At 38.5% G+C, this 17,251-nt stretch overlaps 3 protein-coding genes and 1 long non-coding RNA gene across 4 annotated transcripts in view; 1 reads left to right on the top strand and 3 right to left on the bottom strand.

Annotated features, from left to right (window-relative positions):
- The window catches only part of LOC121960954 (uncharacterized abhydrolase domain-containing protein DDB_G0269086-like), an 8,458-nt gene extending 5,351 nt beyond the window's left edge, over positions 1–3,107 (top strand). Inside the window, exon 6 of the mRNA XM_042510860.1 lies at positions 3,087–3,107. Coding sequence (XP_042366794.1) covers positions 3,087–3,107 — 21 coding nt within the window. The remainder of the gene's footprint in view (positions 1–3,086) is intronic.
- Positions 3,108–4,317: 1,210 nt separating this feature from the next.
- Positions 4,318–5,856, bottom strand: LOC121960953 (uncharacterized abhydrolase domain-containing protein DDB_G0269086-like). The gene is made up of 2 exons (XM_042510859.1): positions 5,627–5,856; positions 4,318–5,550 (listed from the first exon to the last, which is right to left on the bottom strand). Exons 1-2 carry the CDS (start codon positions 5,854–5,856, stop codon positions 4,812–4,814), a joined length of 969 nt encoding a protein of 322 aa, XP_042366793.1. The 3' UTR covers positions 4,318–4,811.
- LOC121960952 (calponin homology domain-containing protein DDB_G0272472-like) lies at positions 5,810–15,076 on the bottom strand. The gene is made up of 5 exons (XM_042510858.1): positions 14,824–15,076; positions 11,184–11,252; positions 7,935–7,985; positions 7,803–7,836; positions 5,810–6,417 (listed from the first exon to the last, which is right to left on the bottom strand). Exons 1-5 carry the CDS (start codon positions 15,029–15,031, stop codon positions 5,904–5,906), a joined length of 876 nt encoding a protein of 291 aa, XP_042366792.1. The 5' UTR covers positions 15,032–15,076; the 3' UTR covers positions 5,810–5,903.
- On the bottom strand, positions 6,346–7,103 carry LOC121960410. The gene is made up of 3 exons (XR_006106979.1): positions 7,054–7,103; positions 6,908–6,949; positions 6,346–6,393 (listed from the first exon to the last, which is right to left on the bottom strand). It is a non-coding gene; the product is annotated as an uncharacterized LOC121960410 (long non-coding RNA).
- Positions 15,077–17,251: the final 2,175 nt, after the last annotated feature.

Raw genomic sequence — 17,251 nt, 5'->3', positions numbered from 1 at the left:
ACAATGCAGAGAAGATATGAAACACACACCTGTCTCCTCGGTTTGGGTTTCGGATAAGGTGGCCTCTTTTGGCTCCGCCCTCTGCGGCTCCGCAGCTTGCTGATTGGTCGTTTCATCCAAACGCTGGCTGGTTTCTTTGCTGTTTGAAACTTGATGGAGTACACAATGCAGAGAAGATATGAGTATAATATATTTAATTTAAAAGGATTTTAACTTTTGGTTTGTCCTTTCTGGGCTCCTGTAGAAACATGGCGATGCGAAAGGACCTGCTCCTTATGGAGATAAAAAAAAAGCTCATTCAGAGGAAACGAAAACACAAAAATTCTCATTTTCAGGTGATCATACGCTAAAGAAAATAGACTTATTATATTATATTCTGTTTCTGAAAATATATACCCCTGAATCCAACACACTGGAGCTTTAACCCTTTGAAACCGGGACACAAATACGTTTTCTTGTGCTGCATTCAGGCACCTTTCAGTGGCTTTCAAAAACATGAAAAAAAGAGGCATGAGCAACTTGGCAATACATTTTCAACAAATTAAAAAAAAAGCAAAAGGTGATAAGAAAATTTGCTTTTTAAAAGAAAATTATTAGAAAACGACCAAAACAAGGAAGAAATGTCAAGAGAACTCTAATAATTATTATAAATTTACATTTAAAATGTTTTCACTTCATTTTCTTTTTAATTTTAGCTTTTTTGGGGTATTTTTCTTGTTTGTTTTTATTTATTTTTTTGGAATTTTCTTGTATGTTTTTCCTAATTTCTTGCAAATTTTTGGTACATTTCTCATTAAGTTCCCGATGACTTTCTTTACATTATTTTTTGGAAAAGGTTTCAGAGGGTTTAAGCACCAAAAGGGAAATATGTCATTAGGCATTTATATATTGCTGTGTAGCTTTTGAATTCAGCCTCATTAACATAATTTATTTGTTTATTTGATTTTTTTTTTATTATACTGAATCTACAAATGAACTGAGGCTGTCAAATAATGTAATATTTTCCTCCTGAGATGTAGTGGAGTAGAAGTGGAAACACGCAGGTACGTGTGTGTGTGTGTGTGTGTGTGTGTGTGTGTGTGTGTGTGTGTGTGTGTGAAGCTGCTTTGTTGCTGTGATACAGATCTGGTATCAAAGTTTCGTTCAGCAGAGATCATCTGAGGCAAACATGCCCTCACAGGTGGGAACGAGGTGAAACAGTGACGGGACGTTTTCTCAGGTGTCAGGTCAGAGTCTGTGTGTGTGTGTGTGTGTGTGTGTGTGTGTGTGTGTGTGTGTGTGTGTGTGTGTGTGTGTGTGTGCGTGTGTGCGCGCACGCTCACCTGTTTTCTCCTCAGGTGCACCTTTCTCGTGCGGTCTCTCTGCCACCTTCAGCCCTGTTCAGTAGTTCAAATGCAAAAATCAGACACATGCTCTAAAAAATAAACTAAAAAACTAAATATGCCAAACTGTTCAATGCATCACTGGTAGATAAATAAATTTTTCCTCAAATATCAGATCAAAAAACAAGTAAATAAACATTTTACTGGGAGGACAGCTTAATGGTGACAGAATGATGTGAAGACGGACTTTTCTATCAGAAAAAACATTTATACGTTGCCTAGAGAAGACATCAATATGACATATGTAGTATAGATGTCTTTTCTGGACATTTTACAGATGTCTTTTCTGGACACAGTACAAATGTGTTTGTTTGTTTGAGGGATTATCACATTAAAAGCTGCAGATTTGTATTACATTTGTGGGTGTTACAGGTATGTCTTAATGTGACTGTTAAAGGGTTAATAAAATAATTTATGAAGTGAAAGAAAGAGTCGATATGAGAAACTTTTTTTCCCGTACACTGGAGCTGGCTTTAAAAAAAATCATCATTTTTCACAGAAATAAAGAGCTGACTCACGTGTTTTTAAACCCACGCTGAGTCTAAGTCTCATTTTAATAAAGAAGACATAAAAACAGCATGAAAAGGAGAATTAAAATATGCAGAAAAGATTAATAACTGATGTTGGTTTACAGAGAAGTGAAGCAGTGCCTCAGAGAGAACAGCGGGTGTTTTAATTCAAACAATTCATCAACACTTTGTCATGTTAGGGAGGAGAACGAGGTCAGGAGTCACAGCCCTGATAACGTTTCTCTGGAAGGAAACTCGAGCCGACAAGAGAGTCAGCGCAGGAGGAAGCGGTGGCAGACGGCGATAACGGCGAGCAAAAGGACGGGGGATGTGGCGTGTGTTAAAAAGAGTTTACACGGAGGTCTGCAGGAGATCAAACTTCTCTCCACACTTTATATTTCAGTTACGCCGAGAAAAAAAGACAAACATACATCTTCATTTGAAAACACAATATGTTTAATAAAGGTTTTCTCACATTTTGAAGGAAAAGCAGAATTATTTTTAGATTCGGTGTATTTACACATCAATCAATCAGGCGCTGCGCTGCGCTCAAGCAGAAGATAAACAGATTTAGTTTTTATGGAGCGAACGGCTGTGAAGTCACTGCACGTCTCTATTTTTATTTATTCCTTTTTTATTCAAATTTTCACTTTACAAAAAAACGTTGCTGGAAACTTACTGTATATGGTGTTGAGAGTTTCTGTTTTGATTATTTATTTATTTGTTAAACAAAGTTTTGTGTTGGAGTTTGTTATATTCCAAATTTTAAATATTAAAAGAAAAACTTTCATCGTTATTATAACGGCATATTGGTTCCAAATATCGGTTATCGATCTCATTAACTACTAATAATCAGTATCGGCCCTGAAGAACCAATATCAGTCGACCCCTAGGAGAAAAATACGAACCAGGAAACGATCTACAAAAAAAAAATAAAATAAAAGGACAAAAATATGAAAACAAAATGCAACAAATGAAACTCTCAAGTATAGTAATCCTTTAAGTGGGCTCTAAAAATCGAACCTTTCAGTGAGTTCTTCGTCCTTTTTAACACTAACAACCTTTAACGCTCCTGTTATCGCTGCATGTTTAACCATCTGAAAGTAGTTTATATTTCCTCTATAAACATTATATTTAGCTCCATAAATGTCAGTTTTATTAATAATTAGTGTAACTAAGTTTTCACCTCTTACAGATCATCATGGTTTACTGGTGAGAATCTTGGTTTTCCATTAAAAAATAATTGTCAAACTATTTTTTTCTATGCATTAGTAAAAAAAAAAATAGACCATATTTGTTTCAAACTATTCTTTTTTCCACATTTTTGAAATATGTTCTGTTATGGGGGGTATGGTAATTAAATCAACAACGCATCTCTACTGTTAGGTGTCAGATTGCCCCTTTAAATTCAAATTTACATCTTAAAACTACATTTCTTTTTCTTTTTTCTTTTTTTCTTTTTTTTAACAATTTTGACATCAGAAAACCTGAACAAGAAGGGGGTAACATTTTGCTTGTGTGTGGTTTTATTCTCCAAAAATTATTTAAAATATTTTTCCTGTATTTTTTAGCTTTGAAACAAATTACTTTGACACTGAAAATAAAAGGAGGGTTTCAAATAACACCAGACTCAAAGAAAATGCCAGACGAAGGGAAACGTGATGAACTCAAAAGCCTTTAAGAGTTAATGTTTTGTAATTTTACCAGTATTTTTTTTTTAATATAACACTGTATTTGGATTTTAGCAATATTTTTTGTTGTCCTTCAAAGTTAACCCCGACTGTTCTCAGCAGCATGCACCATGATGGCAAACTTAATTTTAAAATAGTTTTATTTCCAAACCTCGAACAACTGAGACTTTAATAACTGATCCATCACAACATATCTGATCAAATCTGAATCAGGATGCAAACATCAGGCTCCAAACATTTCTGTAAGAAATTCAAACCCACACCGGCATCGAGAGATAACATAACGGGATCGACTTCTTCCTTCGCTCCTCAGATTTACACGTTTTCTTCACCAAACTAAAACTCGAAACTAAAACTTTTTGCTACAGTTACATCAACCCAACACACAAACTGAAGCCACACGCTTCCAACAAACAACAGTAAGAAATCTGAGCGCTGAAATCAATATTACACTTTTCTTTTTTGCCCCTTTTACCGTCCCGACATATTTCAGGATTTTCAAGTTTTCTCTTCACATTTTAAAGGGACAGTGTGTGAGATTTAGGGGGATTTAGAGGCATCTAGCAGTAAAGATCAGAGATGGGCAACCAGCCCAAATTTCTCCTGTGACTTCTTTCTGGTTGCTCGACTTGCTTTGCTAGATTTTTATTGTGGTTGTTTTTATCAGTTTTTTTTATGCTAATGCTTTTTATCTTGTAGCACTTTGAGATTTGTTTAAAATGTGAAGTGCATTACATATAAAATCTATTATTATTATTATTAAAAATAAGATAAATCTGATTTTCTTTCAATAAAGCATGCAAAGAGGAATTTATTGCATCGATTTACTGCATTTACCATGGATTTAAGTTTAAGTTTTTTAAGTTTAAATTTCACTGCAATCTGACATTCTGCTGCTCCGTCTGTGCCCAGAGTACGCTCCACACTCCGAGAGTGCAATGAATAACCGGATATCAATAGCAGTCCAAAAGACAGGCCCAGCTCCAAAAATATAAACTCAATACTTTGCTGCAGATGTTGAAATTTTGGTGGGTGGAAAATCCCGAATTCCTCAAAATCCTACACACTGGAGCTTTAATAACGAATATGAGGCCAAAGCAAGAAAAATTGTGATGTTATGCTGCTGAGATGTACAGAAACCTGCTCAGTCATGGAGGGAGATTATTTTACGCCTCTAGCCAATCAGAGCTCTAGCACCATTTATGAGACAGTAACTTAGACCCATGGTGTCATTTTTTCTTCCCGCCCATGGTTATCTTCTCCTCTGTCACGCTCTTCTCCCTCCTGACGGCTGACACACTCGCTCTGTCACTTCTCTCCTCCGCCGCCGGAGCTTTCGGCTGCGAGGCGTTTGGTTTCCTCTCGAGGAGCTCTTGTTTCTTCACCTCCTCCATCTTATCCCGAGCAGCCTTTTCTCTGGCGAGCCTCTGCCTCTCCATCAGCTCCTTCTCACGAGCCAACTTCTCCCTCGCTGCTCTCTCTCTCTCCAGCCTTTCCCTCTCTCTGGCTGCTCTCTCTTTTTCAAGTCGTTCCTTTTCTGCTCTCTCTTTTTCCCGGGCGATTCGCTCCCTCTCCTTAACGATGCGCTCTCTCTCGAGCATTTCTTTGGCGATCCGTTCCTTTTCTTGCCTCTCCTTTTCGGCTCTCTCTTGCTCAATCCTCTGCCTCTCCTTTGCAATCCTCTCCTTTTCTTTGGCGATGCGTTCTCTCTCCAGTCTTTCTTTTTCTGCCCTTTCTTTTGCTATCCTTTCCTTTTCCTGACGCTCCTTCTCTCTGGTGATTCGCTCTCGTTCCTTGGCAATGCGTTCTCTTTCTTGCCTTTCTTTTTCTGCCCTTTCTTTTGCGATGCGTTCTCTTTCTTGCCTTTCTTTTTCTGCCCTTTCTTTTGCGATGCGTTCTCTTTCTTGCCTTTCTTTTTCTGCCCTTTCTTTTGCAATGCGCTCTCTTTCTTGCCTTTCTTTTTCTGCCCTTTCTTTTGCCAATGCGTTCTCTTTCTAGCCTTTCTTTTTCTGCCCTTTCTTTTGCAATGCGTTCTCTTTCTTGCCTTTCTTTTTCTGCAATTTCTTTTGCGATGCGTTCCTTCTCTAGCCTCTCTTTTTCTGCCCTTTCTTTTGCGATGCGCTCTCGTTCTTGCCTTTCTTTTTCTGCCCTTTCTTTTGCGATGCGCTCTCTTTCTTGCCTTTCTTTTTCTGCCCTTTCCCTGGCGATTCGCTCTCTTTCCTTTGCTATGCGTTCCCTCTCCAGTCTTTCTTTTTCCTCTATCTCTTTGGCCATCCTTTCATTCTCACGTCTCTCCTTCTCCAACTGTTCCCTCTCTTGGGCTATTTTTTCTCTTTCTCTTTCGATGCGCTCCCTCTCCATCCTCTCCTTTTCAGCTCTCTCTCTTTCAAGCCTCTCTCTCTCTGTTTTTCCATCTCCGCCTTCTCTCGCTCAAGTCGTTTCCTCTCTTCCTCGGCCGCCTTTTCTTTGGCCAGTCTCTCCGTCTCTTGTCTTTCCCTCTCTGCCCTCTCTCGAGCCAGCCTCTCTTTCTCCCTTGCTTCCCTCTCCATCCTTTCCTTCTCCGCTTTCTCTCTTTCCATCCTCTCCTTCTCCGCCTTCTCCTTCTCCGCCCTCAGCTGCTCCTGTGCGACCTCCAGCGTCTTCATCTTCAGCTCCCAGGCCTTCTCCTTCTCCTCCTCTTCTTCGGCGAGGAAGGCCCTGATCTCAGCCACGGCGATGCGAGCGATCCTCTTGGCCTCCATCTTCTCGTGGATCATCCTGAGAGCTCGTACCTGAGAGCGGAGCGCAGCGTGGCGCCTCTGACGGGACGGTCTGAGGTTTGGATTTAAGGTGGAGCTTTAAAAACGCAGCGTGAACACCATCCACACACAATCAAGCACGGTGTTCATTGATTTGTTAACGTGACACCACAAAACAACCCAGGAAGAGTTAAAAAAAAGGGATGTGACATCATCACACTGTACATGCTGGTACATAATCTGTTCTGTTGCTACGAAGAGTTAAGTCTTAGTTAATTTGTGCTCATAAAACTTGTTATAAGAAACTAATAACCAATAAAATTAGATTTTACAATGTCAGGTGCACTTTTAATATAAAAAAAGTATCACAATATTAAACAACTTTTGTTGTATATTATTATTAGTTATTTTTAAATTGCTTATTGATAGCAAATTCTCATATTTGAGAGAAAATTTCAGCCAATAGTGTTAATTATTATTTGATCAATGCATTACAAATGATCAAATTTAAATGTAAGTCATGCCATAAAATATCAAGTCAGAGCAAAATAAAGTATTTATTTAAGACGTGCAGGTGGTTTTAGTACCTGTGGTTGTATTCTGTTTAGCAGCAGTCTCCCCTGCTTCAGCTACATATCAAATAAAACATTATTTACACTGTGAGCTCATTTTCTGCCGCAGGCAGTCAAAAAATGAGTCAAACTCACACGCAAACCCACAAAGAGATATCTACCTTTTGGGAGTTTTATCTCTCGATCAGTGTCCTCTAACGTCTCGTCTTCTGGGACAACAGACACAAAACAGTTTGATACTGAAGCCGAAAACAAAATTCAAATCTTCACACGAGGTAAAAACACACCGCTGCCACACCTAACTGCAAATATCCAGGTCAGTCTGTTGTTTCCATGCAGCCTTTATTAAGCCGAATTTATACTTTTGGGGTTGCAGAGAACTGCAGAGACACATTGCGCACCTCCTGAAAAATGTGACTACAAAATTAAGAAAAACTGACCACAAAATCAAGAAAAAATGACCTCAAAATCAAGGACAAATCACAACAAAATCATGGGAATATGACCTCAAAATCAAGGAAAAATGACAACAAAATCATGGGAATATGACCTCAAAAACAAGAAAAAATGACAACAAAATTAGGAAAAATGAAAAATGATCACAAAATCAAGGAAAAATGTCGAAATAAGCACATTCTCAGCAAGTCTACAGTATCAGCCGGCAGGATCCTCCGCTTCGGAAACTCTCACGGACGCAATATAGACGGGTTATAGAGCAGCGTGAAGGATGGTGCAAAACAGCGTCTCAGACGTAACGTCAAGGCGTAAAAAAGCAGATGTGACGTCCACACCTGTTGACTGTCTGCAGTGTCACACATGCATTCAGATTTAGTCCAGGTGACCACAGCAGGAAGCAAAGGTTGTTACTCTCAAACAAGGTCGTGCAGTGACAGAGTGACAGTACCTTTATTTTTTCCGTTTCTTCTTCACCTCTTTCCTGTCCTCTACAAACATTTACACACAGACAGATCTGTCAGCAGAGCTCTCAGCGGATCACCAGCACACACACAAAACAACACACTCTTGGCTCTTTGTGCGGTACCTTTTCTCAGCCTGTCTCTCCTGAGAGCAGGAGCTTTTAACTTCTTTTCATCTGAACAGAACAGACAGCAGAGGAAGGCAATGAAAACTACCAGCTGTTGGTGTCCAAAAACTCAAGTTCAAATGCCGTGTGAAATAAAATGCGTCCATTGTGAAGAGAAATAACAGAACAATAATCAGCAAATCCCTGACTGCACACCCGTATAATGTTTCCATGACTCACATGCTTCATTTCCACTCATTTTTTTCCCCAAAATGAGGCTAAAACAACAGTTTAGTGTGTTAGTTACCTGTGAATGTTTTCGTACCAACCTAACTTAATTTCATGTGACATCTAAAGACAGTGGTTTCTAACGTTATATAACTGAGACAAGAAAAATAAAATGAATACGTAAAAATAAGTCAGAAAAACTGTCAAAAAAGTCATTTTACAGTATGTTGAAAAAACACAATTGCCACATAATAATATTTATCATGTCATTATGATAGTTTCACGTAGTTTTTCCCCTAGCTTTTTTTTTTCTCTCCCAGACATTTTTTCTTAGGTTTTTATAAAAAATAATGTTCAAAATCTACTAATTTCTTACAATTTGTGAAACATTTATCACCAAGTTGTTTAATTCCCCTTTTTCATGTTTTTGAAAGAAATCACACCAATATGCTCCAGGTTTAAGCTGCAGCTTTCAAAGGGTTAAATGTCCTTTTATGCTGAATTCTTATTTTCTTTTCGTAATTATTTTTTTCTTAAATTAATTATTATTATTATGTTCTTAAATTACTATCATTATTATTGTAACTACAATATTTTAATTTATTTTTAATTGTTATTATATGTCTGAGCGTCACGAGGAACAATAGTTTCACACGAACATCACTTGAATGAATCACAGGAAGCAACTAAAGTGGAACTCCTGAAAAGTGCAAATATTCATCAATATCAACTACAAAACTGTGTTGAAACGCAAAACAATCCAATTGTCAATATGCAAAAAAAACAAGGCGATTAATCACAGTTTTAAAAAAAATGTTTGGCAGTCCGAAAACTAAATACACTAATCATTTATTTAATGATGTTACGCTTGTGCGACATATACACAAATACGAACACATTTCAAAAGCCAGCGGAGGTGGATGTTTATGTGGATGTTATGTTTTATGTTTATTAAGTCGGACTCGCTGCACCAACGTCAGAACTGATTTTAGGCTAATTTTACCAAATTTAAAAATGACTGTAGTCGTCTGCTATTTGGATTTTATCTGCTCAGATTGTCAGATTCAGTTCTTTATTCTTAAATTGTACATTTAACTATACCGTGTGTCTTTTAATCGTAATGCTGTTGGTCTTAACCGTTGTAAATACTGCATTTTCATATAGTAGATGGATTAATGTCCCTTTCTAAAATAAATAAATTACAAATTACTATTTAAAAAAAATCAAAAAATCAAAAAATTTAACTCCATCATTAAATCAAAATCAGAGTTTTCGGAGAGTTTAAGTCCTGTTCGGTGTCTAGTTTCTTTTAAAAGACTGTGTGACCAGTCTAACCAGTTTGCAGTGGAAACCAGACGGTCCTCCATCAGGTCCTCTGCGCCTCCACACTGCTCCTCCTTAAGCTGGACTGGGCTACGTCCCAGTCTGCTCTTTACTGGTCGGTAGTGGGACCAGGGAGCCTTGCTACTGTCTGCGGGCTCTGTTTCCTGACCTCCTACTGGTTCTGGAGGTCCAGTATGACCCCTTTGACCTCCCCGTCATCAGAGGAGGCCGCGCTGCCTTCCTCCTGCCTCTCAGCCGCCGCCTCCTCCTCCTCCTGCTGCTCGCCGCGCTCTACGGGCGAGGACACTACGTCATAAAGGAAGGTGAAGAAGCCATAGATCCAATCAGAGCCCTCCTCTGCTAAAATATTAAGAACCTCCTCGAGCGACTCGGCGTTCGCACTACCGCCGGCGTCTTTGGTCAAGCCTGACAAGAGAGAGAGAGAGAGAGAGAGAGAGGGAGGGAGGAAGAAACAGGATGTGGAAAAAAGGTGGATGACAAAGAAAGAAGGCTAAAAAGGAGGAATATTGAAGGAGTGAAAAAAGGAGAATGTTCAAAATAAAAACAGAAAAAAGGTGAGAGAAAAAGGAGGGAGGTGGAATAAAAAAAAAATGGGAGCGACCTTAACCAAAAAAAAAAAAAAAAAAAAAAAACGGCAAAATTAAAGGATGATGAAGCGGAAAAGAGAAAGATAGTGAGTTAAAGAAGTCGCACATGAAGACATAAAGACAACAAATAAGTCTTCACTTCCTGTCTCTGTCTCGTCAGGCTCTGACTCTTTAGCGTCTTAAGCTTAAAAAAACAACGCAAACTCTGCACTGGTTTTGTCGATCTCGCTGACTGTTTCGGCTGGTGTCTGCTGACTGCAGGGCCGAGCCATATATCGAATATACTCGTTGTCTTGCAGCTTGTTCCACATGCGATATATAAAATGAGTATCGCGAACATCGAGTATAAATTGTAATTAGATATAATTTTATAAGCCACTGATGTTTCAGTTCCCTCGCTCTCTCCGCCTCCACAGACACACACACAGAGCAGGGCTTTTGCAGAGCTCCAGACTGTGTCTGTCACAAAGGGCCCTTTGCTGTCCCCCCTTTCACGCTGTATGTCCAATAAAGGCACAAAAAGCCCCTAAAATGTCTTCAATACAATCTGACCTAATGAGTGTTTGTGGCAGTACTGCGAGCAGGTTTGTGTTTTTCAATCTGCGGAGCTCCAATTACGACTATTTAGTCACATTTTATGACCACCGAGCACCAGAGCGACTTGGAAATCTGTCCAGTATGTGAACTGGAGAGCTGTTAGTTTGTTTCCAGCTCGCAGTGGAGGAAGTGTGAGTATAAAAGGAAGTTTAGTATACTGCATTCAGTGGTACTGTGTATTTCAACAGGTTGATAGACTGAAGTATGACAAAGGTAATTTTTTATGGTTGTATCAGACTTGTTTTCAGTTGGATAAAAAAAAAGAGTAAAGCATTATAAAGTTAGTTCAGAGTGATTTTACACCTGTAACATCACAAGGAGCTCACTCTCACTGTGAACGTCAGAGTTTTTTTTCCTTTTTCGGGCAACAAAAAGCGGGCGATGACTCGCTGCTTTAGAGTTGACACCACAGAGTTTAAATCTGAGGCACTGGGACTGTAAACCACATCAGTCAGGCTTCACACACACAAAACGGGCTCAAAAACACAAAGACCAATGAAAGCGGACTTGCCGAGCAGAACTTTAGCGTCCTCCACGTCAAAGTCTCCGTCTCCGTCGGTGTCGTAGGCCGTCAGTTTGCCTGAAGGGAGGAAGAGGAGGGCTGATTAACATACATACACGCCTCAGTTTAACTCAGTTCAACTTTATTTCTATAGAAACATGAAGGATTCAGGACTTTTCACCTACAAATACACGTCTGGTTACCGAAAGCTGCTAATTTCAGTTGTTTGTTGTAAGTTGGCAGTTTTTTTAAGTCCTTTCTTTGTTTTGTTTGTAAAAAAAAAAACTTTATTCTGTTTGTTTTTAACTCTTTGCTGTTGTGTTTTTCAGTCTTTTTGTTATCTTGTTTGACATTTTTCACGCTGCTGTTTTGGCCCTGAAAAGGAGATTTTGACTGTCAACGGGACTATTCCAAGTTAAATAAAGGTTAAATTTAAATAAATAAATGAAGTGCTTCATGTAGCAAAATTTAAACAAACAGACATAATTTAAAGGAGATCAAATGACTATACATAAATGTAAAATATATACAAAATATAAACAGAAATAAAATAAAGTAAAAACAATAATTAAAACTTAAAATTAAGACTGTAATATTACTCCAAATTCAAAGCCAAATAAAAAAAAAAAATCTTTGATTTATTCAGGCAGTAGGTTTCACAAACATAACGTTTATTATCAAACTAATATAATCCGTACTTTGGGATTAAGTTTGCTACAACATTAACTTTCCCCCATAAAGTGCCTATTTCTTTGAGTTTAGGAAATCAACAATGTGAAAGTAATCCAACATTATTTAAAAACCAATAATATAGAGCCCATATTTTTATTTTTTATTGCTTCATTGTGTAAACAATAAATGTAACACACTGAAATAAAATATCATTATAACCCCCTGTACGAATCTCTGGTTAAAAAGCAAACATTTCTCGTCTACATTAACCAGTGTAGTAAGTGTAGTAAGTAGTTTCAAACATTACTGACTGTTAGCAGACTGGGGCAGGAGAAATAAAACCGCTAAACAAGCTTTTAATAAGAACACAGAAGACAGCATATTAATAGAAGCGCATGATGTTTTCATTTTAAACAGTAACGCTGGAGGAAGAGGAAGGATGTGGCGAAGAAGGACGATGATGTCAGTAACACGCCGTCTGTCATCTTCTCTTTTCTGACTCATCAATCTATAAAATCTCCTCAAAATCTGATCACACTGCAGTGACATAGCACAGCTCAATGCCTTTTTCCAGTTCTCTTTGTTTTGTTTTTAAGAAATTCAGCCAATGTGCTCGGCCTCAAAAGTATCTGTAAAAGGTGACTGAAAGCAGCACGTGGAAAGTGATGTCCACCTTCAAAGGGTTACACACCAGCACCATTATAGTTTTTCTCCATCTTTAACAATTTCCATCCCAAACTCTGCATCACACTAAACTCTCATCAGATGGAGCTTTATGTCCGTAACAGTAGCTGCTGATTTGTGTCTTAAACCAGCTCACTGGATACAGCAGGAAGCATTTTCATTGTCGTGTCTGGTTGGAGGAAACAAAACTCATCGCTAAATATAACACGGTGTGACAAAGATGTCACCAATCATCTCGGCCACGTTCTTATTTACTATAGACAGGAAGAGCTGTGTTCAGACTGCTCATCCTCTCTGAGCTCATCATGCTCTTTGGAGTAGTTTGGTGACACCATCGGCTCTAATGGAGGTGAAAATGTCGAGTAGTGAAAAATGCGGTTTAAATCTTGAGACCGTACCTTGCAGAACTTCTGAAAAGTTCATACGAAACTCCTTAGCTCTGGCTGCATGCAGAGACAACACACAGAGAGGAAGAGGACAGAAAGATTACAGCTCTGCAGGCTGAAAGAGGACCGTGTTAGTACAGAGAAATACAGAAGGGCTGCACGATGTGTTTTAAAGGCTGCAGCTGCTTCACAGTTAAAGTCATCCAGCTGCTGCAGCTTCCACCAAAAAAGAAAAGACTTTTACTGTCAAGCATCTGCAGGTCATTCATGAACATTTGGGAGATTTTCTGGCACATCTACCTGCAAAAAAGGATGTTTTTGGTAGCACATCAGAGCAGAATATTATTAAAACATCTTCATTATTGTTATTAACTTTGTTTTCTGGGTCTGTCGTCTGTAAATTGGGCCTCGTGCATTAAACAGATTTGATCTCATCTGTTCAAGAAAGTATTTTCTTTAAAAAAAATCATACACTAATTATGACAAAATTTCATACACATATCTAAAAAGATAAAATGATGAAGTCAAGAATTTTTGTTGTTGTTTGCGGAGAAAAAAAAAATCATAATTTTACACAAAAGTTTGTCTCGTGATAGAAAACCAGCCCACTGACTGACCTGATATTGGATGATTGTACTTGTTGTAAAGTAAGTCACTTATTTTGGCATCATTTGCTTTAATGTCTGATGGGGTTATTTAGATGTTCTCTTATGCTAGTGATTGCTTTGCATCCAATTTAAGATTAAAAACATTTGAACGTGGGTAGAAACAGTTCAGCGGTCTGTGTGCACGCTTCAAGAATCTGATGTTAGAGTTTTCAGATTTTTCTCTTTATAAAAGCATTGATCACCTCTGTTGCAAAGGTTTGTGTTTTCCACATCATGCAGCCCTGAAAGGCTTCATACACAGAGCAGAGAGGAAACACTCGAGCTTAACTTTACAAACATCATAGTGAACGCTGCTGGCTGAGCACGAAGTCCACGAAACTACAAATATTTTAAAAAAAAAAAAAAACTGTCACAGAGCCGTTTTATCTCAGTTGCACTTTTAAAAGGGAAGTCTGATGTGGCTCAGTTACTCATGAAGCACTCAAACAAGAGATGAAGTTCCAGATAAGAGAAAAATGTCTTGTGTGTGTGTGTGTGTGTGTGTGTGTGTGTGTGTGTGTCTGTCCGAGAGGAAGAGCTTGTGAAAGCCTGGTGTGACTGCCATAACCACGTAAAGATAGAAACAGGTTCCTGTGTGAAAACCAGCATATCTAGAAACCCATAATGCAACGTCTGAGTGTGTGTGTGTGCGCGCGTGTGTGCGCGCACTGTGATAAAGAAACTAGGCCAACAAATGCGACAACACAACATTACTTGTTTGACTCCGTCTGTCAACATCCCAAAAACGGGAACACACTCATACTTATTTATCACAGTTTTTTTTTTAACTTTATTTAGACATTAACATATATATGTTTATTAAACGACAGTTTAATTAAACTTTGAAGCTCTTTGAGATATCTTTATAATTACAAGAATGTGAGATCTTTATCGTGTAATTTTCACAATTTCTCACAATATAAGGATCATTTTGTGTAATCGGGCGATGCATATCATGTAATCATCACATGGGTCGTCATTTTGAGATAACATCTGTTACCTCTGGTGGCTGCGCGCTACTTTGCTAGTATTATACCATCTTTGTTTTTAACAAGCTGTAAACTGGGACTTGTACAATAAGGAAATCTGTTACTTGCTAAAAAAAAGTTGCAGATGCAACAGATGCATATTTGCCGTTTCAAGCTTTGGTTTGACTGCGGTGCATATTTAGCAGTATTTGACTTTGTGAGCACATGAAGGGAAACAAGATGCACCACGCTCTCTGACGGCAACGACACATTTATCACACTCGTCACTCACCGATGACGCTGTCGTAGTCCACGATGTCGAAGTAGACCACAGCTACGGAGCTCCAGACTCCCAGCAGAGCCAGGACCACGATCCAGGTAAACATGGAGTACTTTGAACCTCCTCCTCCTGCTGCTGCTGCTGCGTCTCCTCCTGCTCCTCTCTCCGTCCTCTTTCCATTCTTACTCTCCACCGAAGGAGTCTTCCCCTCTGAGGACATAAAAGACAACTGTCACCAAAGCATCATAACTAATGAACACATGCAATTGTTTTCAGCTATTTTCACTGCAGTGATACTCAACCTACGGCCCATGTGCCAAATCTGGCCCCTGATAGGGGGACATGCCAACCATATTCTAATTGACACTAAAATAAAGTGATTGACTCTGTGGTTACTTTTTGTCCTTTTAGTCTCCATAAGGTGTCAGAGTGCATAAAACAGCATCAAATCCCCCACAGAGGTCCTAGCTAAGACACTAATGTCCTAAAATCTGAGACACACCCTAAAATCCTCGAGAAAGTCCTAAAAGCTGAGAAATGTTCTAAAATCAGAGAAGTCCTTGAATACAAGAAACATTTTAAATCCAGTGTCCTTAAAATTGGAGAAATTTCCTAAAATCCTAGAAACATAAAATCCAAGAAAAGTAATAAACCCATAGAAAAGTCCTTAAATCCTAGAAACATCCTAACATCCTACAAACGTCTTTAAATCCTACAAATGCATTAAAATCCTAGAAATGTCCATCAATCTGAGAAATGTCCGAAAATCCTAGAAATGTCCTAAAGTCCAAGGCATGTCCTAAAAATCTGAAGAATGTCCTACAATCCAAGACATGTCCTAAAACCTAGATACATCCTAAAATCCTAGAAACATACTAACATCCTAAAAACGTCCTAAAAATGTTAAAAAATCCTAAAAACATGTTAAATCCTATAAACGTCCTACAATCCGGGAAACATCCTGAAATCCTAGAAACATCCTTAAATTGGAGAAATGTCCTAAAATCCCAGAAACATGTATGGGGCTGCTGTGACGGGCCCCTGGCCTCCTGTCATTAAAAGTGGCCCCTTAGCAAAGCAAGTAGAGTATTTCTACTTTACAGCCTTCTTCCTCATTATGGAGGAAGGGACTTAACCAAACTTTGATGCTCACGTTTTCATATCATTTATGCTATTTCCTTCAAAATATCAAATATTCAAGGGCTACACAAGGAGAAGACAATATGGCAGGAGCCGAAAAGGGCAGGCCGACCCAGCAACAGAGCGAGAGACATCGAGTCAACGCGACCCTGACAGAGAGAGAGCTGACGACAGCTGTTTGTCCTCCGATACTGAGAGCTAACAACAGCAGCTGTCTGTTTCTGTCTCACAAATAATCACGTCTGATTAACGGCCTTAATGTTCAAGACTGACACCAGAAATAGCACCGTCTTCTATCAAGTGTGTGTTTAAAAAAGAAAAAAAAAAGCCGAAAAAAGGTTTCTTCACTGCAGTGACGCAACAAAAAGAAAAGACATCCTTGAGGGTTTGAATAGCTGTTATACAACAGGTTTTTTAAAGAAAAGGTTTTCTTTAAAGTGTTAATCAAAGTGATGGAAGACCAACCAACTGAGTTACAGGAGCTATTTTAAAAGCTCCCAGAAGTAAAAGTCTTATTCACTCTTTCTCACACACAGTGTTGGAGCTCTGAAGTCTTTGATTAGCATCCGTACAGATAATGGACAACTGTGAGGGAAAATATAAGATTCTTTAGTAAAAAGCCAATAAAAGGTAGAAGAAGTTAATAAATCCTTGTTTCATATTCGTTAATTAAAAACATCTGCAGCCACAAACTGACCGTCTGTTATAGGAGCATGACCGATCATTACAGATGCCAGTTTCAGATCTTTGAAACTTAGGCAAATTGTGTTGATTTTAAAGAAAAAATAGAAATATTAAAAAAAAAAAAAGTAAACTACCTGGAAAAAAGGCATGTTTTTAAAAGAAACACAACATGGAAATTTACCCCCCCTCTCTACATTTTCCCTAATTAAGAAATAATAAACTTCTCAGTATTTATTTCTTGCAATTTGTGGAACATTTCTAACCAAGTTGTATTTTGCCTTTTTTCCTCATGTTTTTGCAAAAATCAATAAATCACACCAGTGCGCTCAAATTCTCGTCAAATAGACGTCTTTTCTGGACATTTGCAAGAAATTTCGTATAACGTTTGTAGTAGGCAACTGCTATTTCGTCTGTGGGATCATTACCTTAAAAGCTGCAGATTGGTATCACGTTTTTGGGCTGTTATTACGTTTGTGGATGTTATAACATCCCTAAAACAAACAAATGTCGAGCTCCTTATCAACACTCACTAACCAAACCAAACCAAACCAAACCAAACCAAACCAAACCAAACCAAACCAAACCAAACCAAACCAAACCAAACCAAACCAAACCA

Source organism: Plectropomus leopardus, chromosome 21 (assembly GCF_008729295.1).
Source record: "Plectropomus leopardus isolate mb chromosome 21, YSFRI_Pleo_2.0, whole genome shotgun sequence".
In the NCBI taxonomy this organism is placed as follows: domain Eukaryota; kingdom Metazoa; phylum Chordata; class Actinopteri; order Perciformes; family Serranidae; genus Plectropomus; species Plectropomus leopardus.
Note: the sequence above shows the minus strand (reverse complement) of the source record. Positions and strands in the feature narration are given on the sequence as shown.

Coding starts and splice junctions, on each gene's coding strand:
- LOC121960952 (XM_042510858.1), bottom strand. CDS start 15,031: ATGTCCTCAGAGGGGAAGACTCCTTCGGTGGAGAGTAAGAATGGAAAG. Junction 11,253..14,823: donor GGACTACGACAGCGTCATCG/GTGAGTGACGAG, acceptor TCCTCCCTTCAG/GCAAACTGACGGCCTACGAC. Junction 7,986..11,183: donor GGACGCTAAAGTTCTGCTCG/GCAAGTCCGCTT, acceptor TGTTCTGTTCAG/ATGAAAAGAAGTTAAAAGCT.
- LOC121960953 (XM_042510859.1), bottom strand. CDS start 5,856: ATGGCCAAAGAGATAGAGGAAAAAGAAAGACTGGAGAGGGAACGCATA. Junction 5,551..5,626: donor GAAATTGCAGAAAAAGAAAG/GCAAGAAAGAGA, acceptor GGCAAAAGAAAG/GGCAGAAAAAGAAAGGCAAG.